The sequence below is a fragment of the Ctenocephalides felis genome, unplaced genomic scaffold (genome assembly GCF_003426905.1).
Source record: "Ctenocephalides felis isolate EL2017-DRISC unplaced genomic scaffold, ASM342690v1 CF-g0.4_SCAFFOLD_01886, whole genome shotgun sequence".
NCBI classification, from domain to species: domain Eukaryota; kingdom Metazoa; phylum Arthropoda; class Insecta; order Siphonaptera; family Pulicidae; genus Ctenocephalides; species Ctenocephalides felis.
Window position 1 is genome coordinate 131,594,753 of NW_020538040.1, and position 21,558 is coordinate 131,616,310.

General features: G+C 28.8%; 1 protein-coding gene across 1 annotated transcript; it reads left to right on the forward strand.

Annotated features, from left to right (window-relative positions):
* The first annotated feature begins 2,074 nt into the window (after positions 1–2,074).
* Positions 2,075–11,039, forward strand: LOC113377183 (syndetin). The gene is made up of 14 exons (XM_026617406.1): positions 2,075–2,154; positions 2,216–2,416; positions 2,796–3,110; positions 3,253–3,441; positions 7,692–7,898; positions 7,964–8,238; positions 8,380–8,569; positions 8,679–8,924; positions 9,001–9,264; positions 9,368–9,688; positions 9,758–9,916; positions 10,015–10,136; positions 10,467–10,656; positions 10,762–11,039. Exons 1-14 carry the CDS (start codon positions 2,107–2,109, stop codon positions 10,879–10,881), a joined length of 2,847 nt encoding a protein of 948 aa, XP_026473191.1. The 5' UTR covers positions 2,075–2,106; the 3' UTR covers positions 10,882–11,039.
* Positions 11,040–21,558: the final 10,519 nt, after the last annotated feature.

The following is a 21,558-nucleotide window of genomic DNA, read 5'->3' on the forward strand; positions in this document are numbered from 1 at the left end:
TCATATCCAATGCCAAAGAAATGAATTTTTGACACCTGAAACAAAACAAACATTTTTTCAATAAGTAGAAATATTTTTTTGTATTGTTAAATAATTTAGTAAAGTAAACCAAAATGTGACACGCATAAGTTTAAAAAAAGAAATGTGTTTGCAATTTTGGACTTATTGCTTTATTTATTAAACTGAATTATATAATTTAATCTGCCAAACGATTACTGTATCTTATATTATTTTAATTTCTGTTCAGCTGCTTTTTGGCATTAATGATGTCGACATTACATTTTTCTTGTATATTATATTCTATCTAGGCTCATAATTTCAGCTAAATTCAAATTTCAAGTGAATCGACATTTCTAGACGCAGATGACAGTTCAAATGTTTTCAATGTCAAACAATAATAAGTGTTTTTTTTGTAATTTTTGCCATTTATTAATACAATATTACCATAGTTTTATCGCTCATTAATTCTTAAAAATTTTTTTTGACAAACTCTAAAAAGAATGATCAAAATCCGAATAACCGTTTAGGAGAAGTATTAAATCATACACGTGTATGATTTGATACCTGTATGATGTACGGGTACCCGTACAGAAGAATTTTATATATAAGAATATACATGTTCTTAAATTTAATGAAATTAAATTGAATAAATTTTTTAATTAAATGCATTTTTTTCAATTAGTATCCCTGCTGCAACTGTCAACAGACATTGAGTAATAATTTTAATTGAGTAAAATGATAATATAATATTTGTGATGATATTATTTCTAGTCGGTTTTTATTATAAACTTTATAATATATTTATGTATTATTAACTTCTCGTAGGTAAGTTATAGTAATCGCAAAAAATTCGAAAATGAAAATTATTATATATACTTACGTTTCAGAGGTTTCTGAACATTTTGGCATACCTTAGAAAAAATGGATGTATGTGTTTGTGTCATAGACCTTATATACATATGTATTATATAAGGTCTATGGTTTGTGTGTGTGCGTGCGGATACAAATTTTTGTCGACGATTTCGGAAACACAGTTCAACCGATTTCAATTATTCAAAAAGCATTAGATTGCTGTTGATAAGGAGACGTGTTGATTAGTTTTTGGCATAGGCAGGTCTAGCTCTTTCGAAGATAGGGGGCAAAAAGTGCCACAAACGGTAACTCAGTTTTGAAGAGAACGAAGCGTCCAATTTTAATAATTCAAAAAACATTTTACTTATATTGACAAGATGAAGAACTGATTAAATTTGCGTGAGGGCAGGTCTAACGGTTTCGGAGATCTAGTGAAAAAAGCAAAGAAAAATGCCATTTGGCGGTCAAAAATGATGATTAGACATGTGCACATTAAATTATCGAAAACTTTATAGAGATTTTAACAATAAGTATGAATTTTGTTTACATTCCAGTGGCGCCGGAACCGTGTGTGCTGGTGGGCTGAGTCCAGCCATCAATCTCAAAATGTTATATTGTCTAAAATGTCTAAAAAAATGCCTTAAGAAAACGAGCTCACCCATTAAAAATTGCTTCCGACGCCACTGTTCCGTTTATCAGTTACGGCGACGGCGGCGCTTCGATATTTTGTCTCTCTACAATTAAAGCAGTACAATTGCTTTGAAAAAAAGTTCAGAATTTCAAAATATTTCAAATTAAAGAAGAATCTTTTTTTCTAAAAAAAGTAATTTTTTGTCAAAAATTTAAAGTTTCTCAAAAATCTATTTTTTTTTAAAGTAAAATGTTTTCAAAAATGTTAATTTTTTTAAAAAAAATATATTTTTTGCTAATGGAAGTTCCAGCAATTTGCTTTAATAGAAGATAGATAAAAGAACAGTATAATGTATGTATGCATATGTATTTTATAAATATCGAATAGCATATCGAATTATCGAATACTGTCATAGGGTAGCCTGATGTGGATAAATTTGATGTCGGGCAAAAACGGATTGTGTGATTGCGCAACCCCGTTAATTCTAATTCGTTTCATTTTCAAACAGTGGTACGACTGGTGTGGTGTCTGAAAATGAAAGTTGACAATGCTTTGACAAACAACATAATATGACATTTAATATGTATTTTTAAAAATAATTAAAATATGTTTTATACTCAAGAATGATGGATGATTTCAAACATAAAGTATTAGGTTTTATTCATAAACAGGTATACAAATTTGTACTGAACCTAATTTTTTTTTCCTGGTCAAAATTATTTTTTTCTTCAGGGTGTAAATGCCAAAATTCCTTCAATGGGATTTTCTGATTCATATGCTTTTGAAAACAATACAGAATCTCAGATTGTTAGTGTTAATAGTAAATCTATTGCTGCAGAAGATCAACCTGATGATCAAGCTGTATTGGATAGTATTAAGGATGTTTATTTCCAAAATGATGAAGAGTTTGATGCCAGGAGATATGAATTGGATGTAAATATTACAAGCTATTTATAAACATTTGTACAACTTTAACAATACTGATGTTTGAAACATTTCCATGTTTTGTAGGTTAATAGTTTTATTGTGGCATTTAAAGTTGAATCTGTCGTTGCCAATAAATTCATAATTTAGTGCAAAAAAAGAATTGTGATTCTGGTTCATGCAGTTTTAGTATTGACATTTGATAGTTATGATAATTTATATTAAAATGTCTATATTGATTGTGATACATTACAGTAATACTCATGTTAGTTCTTTTGCATTTAATGTCTTTTTGTTTAATGCTATTTTATTGCATTTATCTCTAATACATCTTATATTTAAGCATTGTATTACTTGATTTTACTTTTATCATAAATATTTATTTTAGAATTTACCTGAACACCTAGAATGTGCCAGAATAATGCAAGATTTCTCTAAACTCAAACTACAACATCAAGTAGTGTCAAATAAAGTATTGCAATTGATATTGCAAAAGCAAACTGATTGCAATACTGAATTTGGTAAAGTACTTCAAATTCAAAGGGAACTGGAAGAAACGATAGATATTTGTCAGAAAGGTCGTAACAGCTTGTCTCTTGCTAAAGTCCAATTCACAACTGCTAGTCTAGGAATATTAGCTAATTATAGGAAGAGACAACTAGTCCAAGAATTACTGCTGTCTTTAAACACTATTCGAAATTTGGTAAATATATTTTTATAAAAGTCAAATGGTTTGCTTATTGCATGAATGAGATATAAATTATAAAACATAAAAATGAGTATATTAAAAACATTTTCTTCTTAAGTTTTTTCAATTTTTACTCACAATTGAATTAATCTAATAGCAAAGCACTGAGGCAAGGATTCCTGAAATGTTGGCCAATGGGAATTATCCAGAGGCAATTTCTCTTTTACTTGAATGCCAGGAGGAAGCATCACACTATCAACAATTTACTTCTGTTGCAGCTTTAGCCAGCAAGTTTCAAGATTCATTAGTTATGGCTGAAGAACAGTTGGATGTTGCTCTTGGGAAGGTAATTGATATTAACACTTTACTGGTTGCTGACATAGTACTATATCACTTTTTGTCTGCTAACCAATAGCCGTTGACATAGTAATATGTCATTTGTATTTGAATTGCTGTAGCTGCTGACGTAGTAGTACATTCTTTAACTGAGTAACTGTGTTTGTGTTGTCATCATAGAGTCGAGTTATTTTAACTCCTTACTGGCCGCTGATGTAGTGCTATGTCATTATTTGTCCGCTATCCAATATCTGCCGATGTAGTAATACGTCACTCTTATTCCAATTGCTGTAGCCGGTGACGTAGCAGTACATTCTTTTACTGAGTAACAGTGCTTGTGTGGTCATCATTGAGTTGATTTAAGCTTTTAATTAATTATATATATTGAAATATTGACTATTTAACATGATTTATAATGAAACAACAGGGTGTTGAATATAATAATATTTGCTAATAATAATAGTATATGCCGATATATTATCTGAAGATGAAAATAATATAAGTGAAAGTGATGAGTCATACATTATTATTAGTGAAAAAGTTTTACCTATTGAAAGTGATTCGAAGGAGAGCGATTCCGATAACGAATTTAACAATGTTACATTTACATCATGGTCCAAAAGTGATATTGATATGGACATAAATGAATTTTTAGGTAATGATGGTATTAAAGTTTTTCCAAAGGATTCGAAAATTATAGAAAATACAGTAGATTTGTTTAGTGGAGGTGATTTTTTTGAATTACTTGTAAAGGAAACGAACAGATATAACTTTCAAAATGTCAATAAATATAAATTTGCAAAGACGATAAAACAATGGGAAGATACCACAATAGGCAAAATTTCTTGCTTTAAATATTTTAATGGGATAGGTGAATAAAAGCAATTTAAACGATTATTGGTCTATGGGTTTACTTATCAAGACACCAATTTTTGGAAAAGTTATGTCTCGAAATAGATTCAGGCAAATATTACAATCGTTACATTTCTGTAATAATGATAGAATATTAGAAAATACACATAGGCTAGTCAAAATCAAACCTATAATAGAATATTTATTAAATAAATTTAATACAATTTATAAACCAAAACAAAATTTTACATTGTATGAGGCAATGGTACCCCATAGAGGCCGTCAATGATACCCCATAGAAGAGTTTCCAGGTGTACTACCCAGGCATGAAATCGAAGTACGGGATGCTTGTCAGGATGTAGTGCGAATCTGAAAGTGCCTATATCACAAGAAGTGGGCAGAAATTACAAAACCTTGTAGAAGATCTTTTAGAGAACTATGTAAATAAATGGCACCAAGTTTACATGGACAATTAATATAACAGTGTGGAACTGACGGCAAATTTACTAGAGAACAAAATTAGGGTATGTGGTACTATAAGGGAGAATCGTGATTTACCTAATGATATAAAAAAAAACAAGTTAAAAAGAGGAGAACATGTTTTTTACACAAATAGCGAAATATTAATTTATGTATGGAAGGATAAAAGGTATGTCAGAATGATCATGACGATACATCAGGATCGAATTATGGAAACAAATAAAATTGATAGAAAAACGGGAGAAACAATTAAAAAACTTCAAACGATCATATATTATAATAAATATATGAATGGTGTTGACTTGGCAGACTAATATCTTTCCTACAATTCAATTATAAGAAAAAGTGTCAAATGGACAAAAAAAGCTTTTATGTTCATGTTAAATTGTGCATTGTTCAATTCATTTGTAATTTACAAAAAATTGAATCCGAATAAAAAAAATAAAATTTAGCCCTTTTTTGTTGCAAGTTGCTGAAGATTGGATTAATAATAAAGAAAATGTTTCCCTGGAATCAAAAATTTCTGAAGCTCCGCCAAAAAGAGTTTGTCGGGAAGATCCAAAAACTAGACTTTCAGGAGATATGAAAGTACACAGGCAAGTTTGAATTGTCAATTCATGGAAGAAAAAATTTCCACAGAAACGGTGTAAAGTATGCCAAATACACGGCAAAAGAAAAGAAACCTGCTATATGTGCGAATATTGTGAGATTCCTGTATTTATTGGAAAATGTTTTGAAAATTATCACATTAAAAAAAATTATTAGTTTTCAATGTATATTATCTTTTGTAATAATAGTTATATAATAAATAAACTTATTATTCATTTATTACTTTTTTCTTATGATTTTAGATATTACATTTTTACAGCTTTATATTAAAAAGAGTCCGCGTAAGGTTCACACGCGATTTAAGTAAAACTTATTTGTTACTGATGGCATTTAAGCAAAAATTAATACTTGATATAACAATTTTGAATAATATTTATTAGTAATATGGTAACACTCCGGATGCACACATTTATTAGTGTCAACCATTATACACATTTATATAATTATGAATTATATATTTATAATAGCATTAAAAATATGTATATTTAAAAGCAATAATGTAATTAAAGTCATACTTCAAATATGGCATGATCGGTTTGTCAATGTAATTAGCATTTAGAAATGAACCTTCATTAGAGAAATAAAGTAATTGCTGTATAATAAATTTTATAATACTTGTTCACACAGTGGATTATGTTGAACATCGCCTAAGCAGATATTGTTTTCGCAACTTCACTCATCATGTAATTGTGTTGTAAGAACTTTGTGTAATTAAAACTAGCATATACTCATTGACTGCTTGTATTTTTTTTTACTTTTCACTGGCGATATAATCTCATTCTTTGAACAGCTGTAATATCTGTCTTGCTTAAAAATATTTTCCAATTTAATAACTTTAAAGATTTATAGAAACTACAGATAATATAGAAATAATTTCTCATCAATAAACTTACGTTTAGTACACGGCACAAATATTTAATTTGTTTTATTATTTTCAAAAAACAGGGTAAAATATTCTTCTGCTGGTACAGGCATTTTTTTATTAAATCAAGATTTGTACTACGATGTAACTTTAAAATGTTTATATATCTATGTCCATTTTCTTGTTGATATCGGTACGCATACAATGTTGATGCCGGTGCGCATACAACGACAGAATTCTATTCACATACACGACGACTAATCACAATCGACGCATATTGAAATGATTTCATCGAGAGCGAATGACGTACAGTTCGGGCGTAACGCAATTTCCGTAGCATTTGTACGGATACTAGGGTGTAACCCTAGTCGCGCCTAATGAAGTTTTACTTCAATAAATATTATTTTCTTGTTCAACCAGTTAGAACCTAATGATATTGATTCAAACGTGATTCATAATAAAAATCGTATGGAATTGTGGGTTACCTAACAATATAAAAGAATAAAGTTAAAAAGTGGTGAGGTATGTCAGAATGATCTCGACAATACATCAGGCTCTGCTTATGGAAATAAATCAAATAGAAAAACTGGTGGAGTAATTTAAAAGCCAGAAACTGTCATATATTGAATATGATATGGATGGTGTTGATTTGCCAGATTAATACAAAAAAAGCTTATATGTTTGTGTTGAATTGCGCATTGTTTAATTCATTTGTAATATACAAGATATTGAATTGAACAAGAAAATAAAATTGACCTCTTTTTTGTTGGAAATTGGATTAAAAATATAGTAAATGTTGATCCAAAAACTAGACTTTCGGGATATCCAAAAACAAGACATTCAGGAGATACGGAAACTCGTTGGATAGTAAGAATACATAATTTGGGGAAGAATAAGTTTCCACAGAAACGATGTAAGGATGCAAAGTATGTCAAAGTCACAGCAAATGGAAAGAATCTTTCTATATGTGCGAATCTTGTTAGAGTATTTTATGTGTTAAAAAATGTTTTGAGGATTATCATATTAAACAAATGTTTAATATTTCTATGTATATTCTTTTTCTTTGAATACTTATATATGAATTAATATATTGTTTTGTACATAACTTTTTTTCTTGTGTTTTTCTAACTTATATTTTTACAGCTTTATAATAATATATAATATTTTTTCTTGCTTAACCAGTTAGAAATCGATGATATTAATTTAATTATGACGCATAATAAAAATTGTTGCGGCTTTCGGGAATATTTCGCGGTAAATAATTATATTTGTAGCTTGTATTTGTTGTTGATATTAAATCTGTTCAGAAATAAATGGTATTCTTATTGAGAATCTGGTTGAGAATCGCATATTTGCATTGCATTCCAAATAGAATCAAATCAGAAAGTTAGATTTAATTAAATCTTTTGTATAATTTACTGATTTAACTTGTAATGCATTTGAATTTTATATTTCAGATTTGTTATATGTTCGATTCTAATGCTTATACTAAAATTCAGGCAGCTTATTTAGTACTAGGTAAAACGCAAATAGCAGTTGATCAATTGCATATGCATTTTACATCAGCTATTCACAGTACAGCTTTCAGTGTTGTTTATGGCTATGCAGAAAGACCAGAAGTTTCAAAGCAGGACCAAAAAAGACAGTACAAACAACTTTGCCAGGTATGTTATGGTCAGTCATAGAGAAAATTATATCTGAACGCATAACATGAAAGTTGAAATTTTAGTGTGTTTCTTCTGAAGATTTTATACAGTGCCTTGTTGATGTGTGTAGATCACTTTGGACCATTTTAGCTAGCTATCATAAAGTAATGTCTTGGCATCTAAATAGTCAAAATACTTCAAGTGACATTAATACAAACTATATCCACACAAAGCTAAATAGTGGTCAGTCAAAAATATGGCATGATGTACAAAACAAAATTGCAATATTTCTCAGTAGTGCGGATCTGGTTTCCTACAAAATTGAGCAGTTTCTGCAGGTTTTGAATATTGTACATCGGTGAGATAGTTTATCTAATTGTCGACCAGCAGTCAGTCAAGCTTATATTATTTCTGGCAACATGAGGTTGATCAACTGCTGGCTCTTGGCACATTTAATTTATATTGATTTTGAATTTATTCTGATTTTACTTAATAATAGTTTAATAGAAATAGGCGAAGAATTTTGTGGAAGCAAATCTGAAGAACTATATGATTTGATCAGAAGACATAGCATAAGTTATTTTAAAACTTATCATGCAAATCGGTTGGAAGAACTTCGAATATTTCTGGAGAATGAGAGTTGGGAATTATGTCCTGTGAAACAAAGTTTTAATATATTGCAATTACAGGTATTTCATAGCAATAAAAATCTCACTTTTTATTATTATTAGTGTTATGCTTGAAAGCTGGCATAAGAGTACTGTTGTATAGGAAATAAACAATATTCTCAATTTTTAGGAATTCAAATCCATGCCGCATATAATGAAGCATTTCAGACATCAAGAAAATGGTAGTAATAGAAATGAAATAGAAATAACACAATTGGGAGATGTTTCATCAGTGAGTGACAGTTGTTCTTCAAATCACTCTCAAGATGGAAGCTTTGCAAGTGGTCACTTTTTTATGAGATTTAGCATGAGAGGAACACCATTTGATTACAAGTTAGATGATACAATTAGTGAAGAGGATTTTTATGCCATACCTGTAAAGTTTTTTTTAAATATACATTTATGATATGTTTTACTTTTCTTTTGATGATTATACTATGTCTTTTACACAGGATGAAGCTTCAGCTTACCTATCTGAAGACAGTGAGGAACAAGAAACTGCATTTAGTGATGAGGAAAAGTCTAATGATAATATGGATTTGCATAATTCATCAGCATTACTAACTAATACAACTCTTATAGTATTACGCCATTGTAGCCGTTATTTGCAAATGTCTCGTCTTTTAAGATCAATTGCTTTTGATATAATAATTTCCATGTGTCGACTGTATGATTACTATTTATTTGCAGTTCATACATTTTTTGCTACTGATTCAGTAAGAATAATGAAATACTTTTAAGATTCTATAATATTATTAAGACAGAACCCTAAATCAATTTTCTTATTGGTCAAATATTAATCTGTAACCATTATTACAGAGTGTTTCAAATACTTCTTCGTACACCACTGTTCTAAACAACACTTTGAAACGAATACAAAGTAGCCTCATCAATGAAACTTCAAACAATTCCCAAGAAAATTCTAATTTTCAAGAAGTACCTCGTGATAAAGTGAATAAACCTGAAATTTTATCACATGTAGATTTGAGTGAACCTGAAAATTTATATGGACTTGCAAAAAGAGTTATTGCAGTAGAAAGCTTGGTTTTTCTTGGAAAGCAATTCAAAATGTTACAGCCATATTTAGAATCCTTGGTTCCTAAGGAAAATCATTATCTCCTCAATCAATTTTATGCGGAGGTGAGCAGTTGAAAGAAATCTGGTGGAAGATGTATGTGGTGTTTTATAATTTTATTTTGAATATTTTAGAGTATAAATGTAGCAGTAGATCTGAGAAAACCTGTTTATATGTGTGTTGTTGCACAAATTTTTGACTTACCGCAAGCTTTAATATCTATATCTAAAGTTAATTGGGAAGTTACTGATGTTATGATACAGCATAGCAGTTATGTAGATTCTTTACTAAGGGTGAGTTTAATAAAATGAATGAACTCAATAGAAATTAAGTCATAATTATTTATGGTACTGTTGAGCAATGTTTTTTTTATTATCATATTTTGTTTAAGGACATCCAAATTTTTCTTATGAGATTAGAAAATCTTCCAATCAATTTTGTTATACCAGTCGAAGTTATAAAAACCTTGTGGGAAAATATTGCACATGTAATTACACACACACTTGTTGAAGGGTATGTATGCAGTATTTATATGATTTTTTTATTTTATAATAATGAACATATATATATATATATATATATATATATATATATATATATAATAAACATATATATGTGTTTATTAATAAATATAACTAATACAGGAGTTCTATATATTTATTGAATCAGAAATTCAAACCATTATATAGTTGTAATTAGATTGATATTTATAATATTATTTCACTTTTTTTGACAGTTTACAGTTATATATATATATATATATATATATATATATATATATATATTAACATAATATACACTTTCACATCTCAGTCACTTTAATGATGAATATTGTTTTAATAGGTATTCCAATGTTAAAAGGTGCTCCACTGGAGGGAGGGCTCTAATGCAATTAGATTTTACTCAGTTCTGGTCAAAATTAGTAAAGTTATCAGGTATTAAATCACTTCCTCATAAAGATTATGTCGAGACATATGTCAAAGCGTACTATTTATCAGAAACAAGCCTGGAAGAATTTATTACTGAACATAAGGTAAAATAAACTACGAGATTTTCTTTTTTTATTCATAGTGTTGCTAGGTTTTTATTTTTGCTATTGTTAATATTTCTTAAAATTAAAATATACTTTATCCAACAGGAATATTCTGCAAAACATCTTCTAGGTCTGGTCACTTGTATACATTCCAATAATAAAAAAGCTAAATTGAAACTATTAAGTATTATAGAAGATCTGGAAAGAAGAAAACAAAAGGTTTGAAATAGTATCATTTAGTTAGTGATATTCATTGTTGAATCAATACGTATAATATTAGAATCTCAGTTGCAATCGAATATATTTCATAAATAATGTAGTATGTACATAAAATGTTGTATTGACCAAGTATTAATGTGATGCTATAAATTTTAGCATTATGCAGCCACTATAAAGAAACTGATTTTGTTTATTTCATATAAATTATTTAAGAAAAACGTTTTATATAAATAATATATGTATTTATTATTATAACAGATTAAAATAAAATTTATTTTAAAATATTTTACTGCTTACTATATTATAAGTATAAAATTCATCTGAATTGTTTCTTTACAGATAGTATTATGTATTTAAAAATGTTATTGAAGGAAAATATATATTATTCATTGGTGTTGTAATCTATAGATTTCTAAATACACTATAGCATTGAATAAGCAAAGCACACACATTTAATAATTAATATTATGTCTAAAATTTAAATTATAAATAGATGAGATTTGGTATAAGCAATGAATTGATATTTTCTGACAATTTCGATTTTTTCCCATTTAATTCATGAAATCATTAGTAAAACAAAAAACCAACAAAAATATACAAAAATTTAAACGCCTTAAACTCAAACTTTTTCATCTGAATGACAATTTTTCAACTAAATTTAAATAAAGTTCTCTGAAAGAGTTTGCACTGAATATTCTAACTGAAAGCAGAAGCATAATCTATGAATCCTTTTCATGACAAAAAGGGTATATAGTATACATCAAAGTTTAATTAATTTTGAAACATTATCATTTAAATGATGATTTAATGTCACAATTGTGACATTAAAGATATTTGACATGGACAAAAAGGTTCATGGTATGCATCCTGGTGTAGATGCTCATTCACATATTTCTTATATGTACTTTTCATATGAGCGTATATTTTAAAGAACAATGGATTGTTTATACCTATTTTAATACCGCCTTGGTATAATACCGACTAAAACCTCCGCTTTGCCCTACAATTTTGACCTGCGTCAATTTTGTCTTGGCCTGCGTTCAATGGAAAGAGAAAGGGCAAATGGGACTTCGCACAATTATAAACTTAAGGTAAGAATTCTAACATTCTAGATTCTCCCCCCACGAAGTAATGCCTAACACCGGTTTCCGTGGGAACCAGATGCAGGGGCAAAGCGGAGGTTTTAGTCAGTTATACCAGGGCGGTATTGAGTCCGATATACTCAGACAAAACACCAGCCTGGGATGCATAAAGGCATTTCCTTTGCTATATAAAAAAAATTAATCGTTAAATTAATAAATTTTTGTATTACAGAAAAATAAATATATATATGATATCGACCATCCCATACCATCTTCACTTATGATAATGACTAAAATTTAAAACTCTCCTATATAAAATAACTTCATGGTCATGTCAAAACACGATAGTGTTTTATATGTCAAAATTGAACGCGCATAAATTTTTAAACTTTATAAAAATATATTGAAAAAAAAACATATTGACGGTTATTATATACAATAAAAAAAGAAATTGTTTTAATTCATTAGTGTTTTATTTACCATCTAGAAAATGTGCTGTTAGTTAATCAAGAAAGGAGAAATATATATTTGTGAAGTCAAAGGTTATGTTTATGGTATGTCAATGATAATATTAAACTCGTTTTCATCGAGGCTTTTCAAGTATTTCAAAGTTATATATATATATATATATATATATATATATATATATATATATTCATTTATCTATTTATTTATTTATTAGCATAGTTTATTAATCGGCGTAACATCGATACTTTTTTATATGTTTATGTCGATATGCATATGTATTTCTATATTGTATTCATATATTATATGTAGTTGCAAATAGTTCTTGCATTTTTGCTAGCCCTGGAATTTTCAAAAGATTAAAAATCTACAAAAGATTAGTTTTTTGTCTGCTTGAATATGGCATAGAATGATATTTGAGATATATTCTTTCAACAAATCTTCATCATGAACAAGTCAAGTTAATGCTAAATCGTGATTTCATCAGCGTTTATTTGGCTATATATACCATGCACACATACACACACACACATATATATATATATATATATATATATATATATATATATATATATATATATATATTAATTTGGAAATATGAACAAACAACACTCTTTTTGCACTAATTTATTAAATAATAATTTTCACAAACGTTACGAGACTAGGTTTGTCTCATCATCAGTGTGTTATAATTTAAAATTTAAAATATGGAAATCTAAATTAGCATTTTGTGTTATCTACATCACAAGTCGTTTGATACACTGTATTTGATACACTGTATTTGATACACTGTATTTGATACACTGTATTCGATGGATAACACAAAATGCTAATTTAGATTTCCATATTTTAAATTTTAAATTATAACACACTGATGATGAGACAAACCTAGTCTCGAAACGTTTGTGAAAATTATTATTTAATAAATTAGTGCAAAAAGAGTGTTGTTTGTTCATATTTCCAAATTAATATCTATTATCCACTCAGAATACATTTGTTATATATATATATATATATATATATATATATATATATATATACATATATTAATGTACAGTAATCTCGGTTATATTTCTTATATTTATTTACAGATCATATGATGGTTTCTTTAATATACATAAAAGAAAAAGAACATTGAAATTACATACATGCTTTTTATTAGCACAACAAAACACTAGGAGAGAAATGCTTCCTGTAAATGATATTTAAACTATAGCCAAGATATATATTATTAATATATATAGTGTCGATATATAGAATGCCATCGATAGACGAAAAAGCAATTTTATATTTACATTACACCTTACGTGAAATGAAATGCAAATATGTAATAAGGATTATCGACATTAGGTTCTCATGCTAGTTTATAACTCAGTATTCTCAGTATTCAAATTATAGCATACTACTTTAGATGTGAATTAATGACTCAAATATGTATTTATATAATAGATATAATAAATCTGTTGTAACTTTTAAATCGCATGTATGATGTACAGAGAATATTTAAATAACTTGTGCGAAATTAAATAACCTATAATATATTTTAACATCACAAAGCTGTACAGTAATTCGGTATATAAAGAAGCGAAAAGAATAGATTTTAATATTTAATAGATTTCTATAATAAATAGATATTATCTGTAATAGCAAAAAAATGAAAATAAAGTTTTTAGTATTTCTTTTTGTTTCAAGGCCTTCTGAACATTTTGGCATACCTTAAGAAAAATTTATGTATTTATGTATGTGTGAAGTATGTGTTTTGTGTGGATACCAACTTTAGTCGAAGATTTCGGTAGCACGGATTAACTGATTTGAATGATTCAAAAAACATTCAATTAGTAGATCAGGGAGACTTGCTGATTAGATTTTGGCAAAGGCAGGTTCTTCTGTTTCGGAGATACGGATCAAAATGTGCAAAAATTAGAGTTTTTGAGAGAAAATATTATCCAATTACAATTATTCAAAAGTTTTACTTGTATGGACGAAATGAGGAATTGATAACATTTTTTTGATGGCAAATCCAGCTGTTTTTGGAGATGCAGAAAAACAAAGAATAATATTTACAAATTAATATTATTGATTGATGTACAAATAGAATTATCGATAGAGAGGTAGAAATGTACACGTATAGACAGGTAGAGAGCTAGAAAGATAGACAGGTTGACAGGCTAACAGGTAGGCAGGTTTAGTAAGGTAAACAGGTGGTCAGGTGTACACATACAAATCGTTCAGGTAGACATATAGAAAGATGGTCAGGTAGACAGGTAGTTCATATATAAATAAAACTATTATTGATTAAATTGATTATTGAGACATATGGGGAAGTTCATGCTACTTGCTTCAAGACAAAATACCACTTACAACTCAATATCAATTCAATATTGAAATATAACCCTTGAAATTTAGATTTGAGATAAGTCTTTTTTTTATTATTATCCAGAAACCTGAAACACAAACGGTGTTTTCGCCAGAAAATCCGACTCGCTAAATTTATATCTGAATCAGGATTACTTAAAACGACACTAAGCCCTGCAATAAAATTATGTAATACTTTAATAATATGGCATGGTATTTAAAGCATGATAATATAACTTGCTGGATTTATAATTGGTTTACGTCTTGAGATTTTTTCAAAAGTAAAAACACTTTTAATATCCACTGTGTAAAATTTTTAACTTCTCTTAGGGTAAGTTATAGTAATCGCAAAAAAATCGAAATTTTATTTTCGATATATCTTTACGTTTCAAACGTTTCTGAACATTTTGGCATACCTTACAATTAGAAAAAAATGAATGTATGTGTATGTGCGTCGACGATTTTGGGAACACCGATCGACCGATTTGAGTAATTCAAAAAACATTCTATTCGTATTGATAAAGAGACGTGCTGATAAGTTTTTGGCAAAGGCAGATCTAGCCGTTCCGAAGAAACGGGGCAAAAAGTGCCAAAAACGGTAACTCCGTTTTTAAGAGAACGGAGCGTCCGATTTTAATCATTCAAAAAACATTTTACTTGTATTGACAAGATGAAGAACAGATTAAATTTTTGGAAAGGCAGGTTTAGCGGTTTCGGAGATCTATTTAAAAAAAGTAAAAAAAAGCCATTTGGCGGTCAAAAATGATCATTAGAATTAATCATATGCATATCAAATTATCGGATATTTCGTGGAGATTTTAATATTGTGTATCAATTTTGTTACATTTATATGGGTTCCGTAACGTCGTTTGTCCGTTAGACGGCAACGCGGCGCTTACGCGCTTTGCTATTTCGTCTCCATGCAGCTAAAGCAGTGCGATTGCATGAAAAGTTCAAAATTTTAAAAATATTTCAGCATAAAAAAAAGTTTTCCAAATTCCAAAATGTTTTTCCAAAAGTTTTCTTTCAAAAATTCAAAATTTCTCGAAAACCTAATTTTTTCAAAGTTTAAAAAAAAATAAATCTTTTTTTAAAAAATTAATTTCTGGCACGGAAAGTTCCAGCAATTTGCTTTAAGGCACGATGCCATACCCGCTAGTTAAATTTTAAATTTGGAAAATAATAAATAAGGGCAGTATAAAAACGCGAATGAAGTATCAGAATAATCGTGATGATATAAAACTTAAAAAAGAATTGTTAAAATAGTTTTGTAAAACAAAATGAGCAAATTTAAATAATAGGAACTATTGAAAACAAAGTTGTATCATGTTAATACTGAAATTAGCATATTCAGAAATATCATTCAGAAATTGGTTCCGGATTATTTACTAAAACGTGGATGAACTGCTATGCACTTTTTTGTATACTAATTTTAACGGTTCAGCCGATTGTCGTGAAAAACTAGTCAACCTGAATTCTCATCGAGTGTCTTTTAAATTTTTGGAATCGGTTCAACCGTTTTCGAATTCCGCAAAATCGGATATTGGCAGGAAGGTAATTAAGAGCTGATTTTAAATTTTGATACTTCAAAAGTCTCATTGAATTTTGTATTAAAGCACAGACCAGTGGATTCTTAATTTTTATTTATAATTTTAATACATTCGACGACGTATACAGGCTGCATATTATGAAGATTATCAATTTTTCAATTTTTCAAATGCATTATCTCAGGAACGGTGATTTTAACGGCGAAATGTACAAACTCGTGTAAAGAATTTTATAATAAACAATGTTTGTTTTAAATATGTTTTTGATATTTCTTATGGTTTTCTCGGAAAATAGAGAAAACCAGATTTATGTACCCTTGATCTTGAATAAAAAAAATCGGTCGGATCGAAGGGGGCTTTTGACTTTTCATTTGTAATGATTTATTTAACACCTGTACAAATTTTCAGCTCAATGCGAATTTTTTCTAACACTCATTCTATTTTTACTTATTTAAAATATGTGTACATCTTGTCATCATTTGATTAGCAATAAATCTCGTTTACTTTAATAATTTATATATTTATATAAACTATAAGGCGATTCATGGATTGCAACGATTTTTTGGCTGGGAAACGCCGCCACTGCACACACACATAAGGTTTATCCAATTTTGGTCTCAAACGATTCCAAGTGACTTGAAACGTCGAGACAACATAAAATTAGCAAGTCGGATTTTCTGGTGGAACCATAAACTGTCCTTCGGGAAGTTAAATATACAGAGTTTTATATGCATCGAACTTTTAATATCCCTACTTTACATTATATTTGTAATAAAGTTGCATAAGGTTACCCAGTAAAGATTTGTAATCAGTTACTATAATTTATTTAAAAAAATTGTCTTAGTTTAATATAGTCTTGATAATCAATGTCTTTTTATCTAAGCACTGCAATTACACATAAGATTCTACAAAGTGGTTTCATTGCTTTTTCTTCTGTCATCTAAGACAAGTAGTAAAATAGAAAAAAAAACTAATCAAACATTTAACCGGTTTTAAATTTATCAGACTTCAAAAACGAAATGTTTTTTCTGATACAGAAACATTATCTAAATCTAAATTCGTTATTTCGTTATTCGGTTTTATTATATACACTTTCCAAAACGGAATTTTGAATTGTAATGATTTTTGTTACAAAGTGCCAATCCTGGGTCCCAATTTATACGAATTTTTTTAAGCTTTTAATTTATTAACTTCCCTAAGGAGAAGTTTATGTTTTCATCAAAAAATCAGATTCACAAATTTTATGTTTTCTCGACGTTTCAAGCCATTCTGAATCGAATGAGACCAAAGGAAAAAAGTATGTGTGTGTGTGAACAGATTTTTTGCCGTAAATCGACGTTTTCTCCAAAACGGCTGTACCGGCGACGATCGGCCGGGCCGTTTCTTTGTAAATCGTAGAAAAGTGAAACATTTTTCGTCCACGTTTTAGCCCGCAATTATGAATCGATTTTGAAAATTCAAAATGGACTATATATATAATTCAATGAGGACTATAGTTTGTCAGTTTTGTGAGACGATCTGCCGAGCCGTTTCTTTGTAATTTGAAAAAAAGTGTTAAACTTTTCGTCCACATTTAAGCTCATACTACCGCATCGATTTCAAAAAATCAAAAACTGTTCGAAAGATATTAGTTGGAAATGATACTGATTAGTTTCAAGTGAAAATCTACTGAGCCGTTTTCTTGTAATTAACTGTTAAAAAAAATTTAAGCCGATTTTTATGAAACTTTTTTTGGCGATATATATCATGGTCTTATAAAACTTACTGAAATATTATGACCTTTTACGACAAGTAGTTTAATTTTAAAAATTCATCAAAGTTTGAGAAAATGAGTAGTTTTTTTGACGTTTGTTAAAATTAAAATTAGTCGATTTACTTGGTATAACGATAGAATACTGGGTTTCAATGAACATAGTGAACTATTAAGTTCTATGGAAACTGGTTTAATTATAAAAATTATTGATTTTTGAAAAATTTATTATTTATTTAAATACCAGATCAAAGTTATATGCTGTGAAAAAGCACCCATTACATTTATATTTTGCATTGGTTGAATAATGTAGCTATTATTTTGTAAAAAAAAATTGAAAAATAAAATAAGACATTGGAACATGTTTGCCCTCTATCCGTCCCATTCAACCCCGCCATTGTATGGGGTAACAAGCTGATCATTTGACAAATTCTTGAAAAACAGCAAAAAACACATTTTTACAATGATGAGTTGCTGATGGTCAGATAGTTGTTCGTTTGACATGTGTTATTTGTTGTGTTGTAATTGATTCGGTTTCCATAATATAATTGCTCAAAGTCAAATTGTGGATCATTGTGCACCGCCCTACCCTACCCTATCTTTTATATTAGGATTAAATGTTAAAATATGAATAATTTGCTGTACCATAAACGGCATTGTGGTATGAAGAGATCTGTTTGTTTTAAAATCTGTCGTGTTTTTCTAATTCTTCATTTCTTTGAATTTTATGAACGCAGTTATTTTTATGTTAAACAGTTTCTCAAAACTGCGTCTAAACAAACAACTTGAGACATCGAGCTAATTTATTCATATTATTCAATAACGATATTGAAAATAATGTAGATTGTTGCATATATAATACCCTTTCCATTGATTTCGTTAATCATTTAGTGTTTATTGATGGATAGAAATTGTAAAAAACAGATTTCAAAGAAATAATATTCCAAGTACGATTGACTCTCCGACTTATTGTTACTAAATTCTGTTTATATCATTTCTTCATTTATGTAAATATATAGAGATACAGGGTGTCCCAGACCTTCACGTCAAGCCGAAACGATAGTATCGACTATAACTGCCCTGCTTTTTTTAAATTATATTTATTTGATCATCTATCTACATGGGATAAAATCAATTGAGTATGATATAGAAAACCCCTGAAAAAATTGAAACAAAAATTACTTCAGTTGTTTGGAAATTATGAGCTTTTATGAGCAACCTATAGTTTTGGTGAAGTTATGACTATTTTTTGGTTATTGTGGTTAAGTTTTTATTAACATTTCTAGGATCACAGTAATAATAATAAAACAGCTGCCCCAAGTTTTCAGGAATTAAGACCTCTTGTTGAAATATGAATTCCTTTATAGGCTCTTTAAATAAAGCCTTACTTGTTCTAAAAAAATGTTCTAAAGTGTGTTGGCAAGTTTCATAAAACATTTGCGCATTTATGGGCTGATTCTGCCGTAAAATAGATCAATGTTTTGGCAAGGCTATGTCACGTTTCAGTTTTCAAACAAAATACTACTAAATACTGTCAAAATGCCATGTATTTGCTGTGTGATCAGGCGTTTTACACGTAAAATTCAATTTTCCTCATATGTTATCAAGCCATCTTAAAGATCCAGTTATGATAATAACGTTTTTTTTATAATCATGCATTTTCTAGGTTAGGTTTTCTATCTAAAAAGCCTGACTGCACAGCAACCACATAGGATTTTGACAGTTTTTAGTACCACTTTATATGAAAATTGATACATAACATAGCCACAACATTGATCTATTTTACGACAGAATCAGCCTTTTAATCAGAATTGTAAAATGGTAAAATAGTTGATAGTTTTATAATTGAACAATTTCAAGCCAAAGTATAAAAACCTAAAAATGACATGATTTTTGCTAGTGCATTTTAATCACGATCAGTTTAAATGCTTGTCGTACACGAAAGAAAAACATTTGAACTGAATGCTAACTAAATTCGTTAGCCTAACGGCTATTCGTACTATTTTTCAGTTTTTATTTTTTACTCAAAATTTGTCATTAATAAAATTACCAACTATTTTGTCATTTGACAACCCTGATCAAAAGCGGCAACTTTTGATGCGCCAACACATTTTAGTTTCTTTTTTTTCAAAGGAGGTCCTCTCAAAGTCGAACGATTTTAAATATTTTAAATTATAGTTCAACAAAAAGTTTTAGTTCTTGAAAACTGGTGGTAATTGTGTTATTAACTTCCCGTAGGGCAAGTTATAGTAATCGCAAAAAAATCGAAAATGAAATTTTTTATATATCTTTACGTTTCAAAGGTTTCTGAGTATTTTGGCATACTTTAAGAAAAATGGATCTATGTCTATGATGGAAATATTTAGATGAGATGGGAACTCAATGTTTTATGATCCAAACTAAATTCTGTATGTGCATAAGCTACTTTGTTTGATATATCAAAACAAAGAGTATCATTGTTTTTAAACTTTGTTTTTAATTAGTGTTTATATATAATTGATAGCGTAAATTTATTCAAGGTGAGCAAATAACAGAATATTTTTTTTCGAAATTTATAAAAAAATATAGTTCGGCAATGGCAAAAGATGAAAATAAAAAACTATAAAGTAAAAGAAAGGTTATATCTGTAAAAACCCATTTTAATTTTTATCTATAAATAAAATGCAATATTGAAAATAGTTTTCTTATAAATTTTAAATAAGTTTGATATTAAGGGGGTTGTTCTTTTTTCGTTACAAAAAATGCAAGGTATTTGTTTTTGTTTTTTCTCGAAATTTATTTATCATAGCGACATGCGGTTTTTTTTAAACAAAAATTACAAAATCATAGAATATTACGTGATTTTCTTCTTTTCTTTTTGCGCCGTCATTTTTTAACCAGGGGGCGCCAAAGTCGGTCTTGCAAAATCGATCTCTTTTGCGGTGCCACAGATAAATCCGTTGCGCATCGCCCGAAACAAAAAAAAAGAAATTACGTTGAAGAAGAAGTTTGTTTCCAGTCCCCCTACCAAAATAAAAGAAAAAAAGCAAGAAGGAAAAAAATGGCAGCTATTTAAAAAAAAACGTGTCAAAAAAGGCCTTTTTTTGGGGCGAGAAGCTTCGCAAAATTTTTTTGCGTAATGTTATCAAGTTGTTTGAGGTAGGGGGACTCGGTATTGCAGTGGTGAACAAATTAAAAAAAAATGCAAGTCGATCCGACTTGTAGTTTTTGTTTAATTTGTGGCACCGCATTGAAAAAAGTCAATTTGAGAAAAACGTATTTAAAGTTCTTAATATAATGTACTGAATACACCATTTAATTTAATGTACTAAATACACCATGGTGTTCAAAGATGCTGACACATTAAAAAGGTCATGTGCATGAGGTATTATAATGAAAAAGAGGAATCTGGCATACAATAGCTCGCGGAGCGATAAAAAAACGCTTTCAGAGGATCATACATATAGAGATATATATATCTATAACTTCGTCAAAAAAATAGATA

Excerpts from the sequence above, each read along its gene's own strand:
- LOC113377183 (XM_026617406.1), top strand. The coding sequence starts at position 2,107 with ATGATGGATGATTTCAAACATAAAGTATTAGGTTTTATTCATAAACAG. Across the intron at positions 2,417-2,795 it reads CCAGGAGATATGAATTGGAT|AATTTACCTGAACACCTAGA; the intron begins GTAAATATTACA and ends TATTTATTTTAG. Across the intron at positions 10,137-10,466 it reads ACACACACACTTGTTGAAGG|GTATTCCAATGTTAAAAGGT; the intron begins GTATGTATGCAG and ends TTGTTTTAATAG.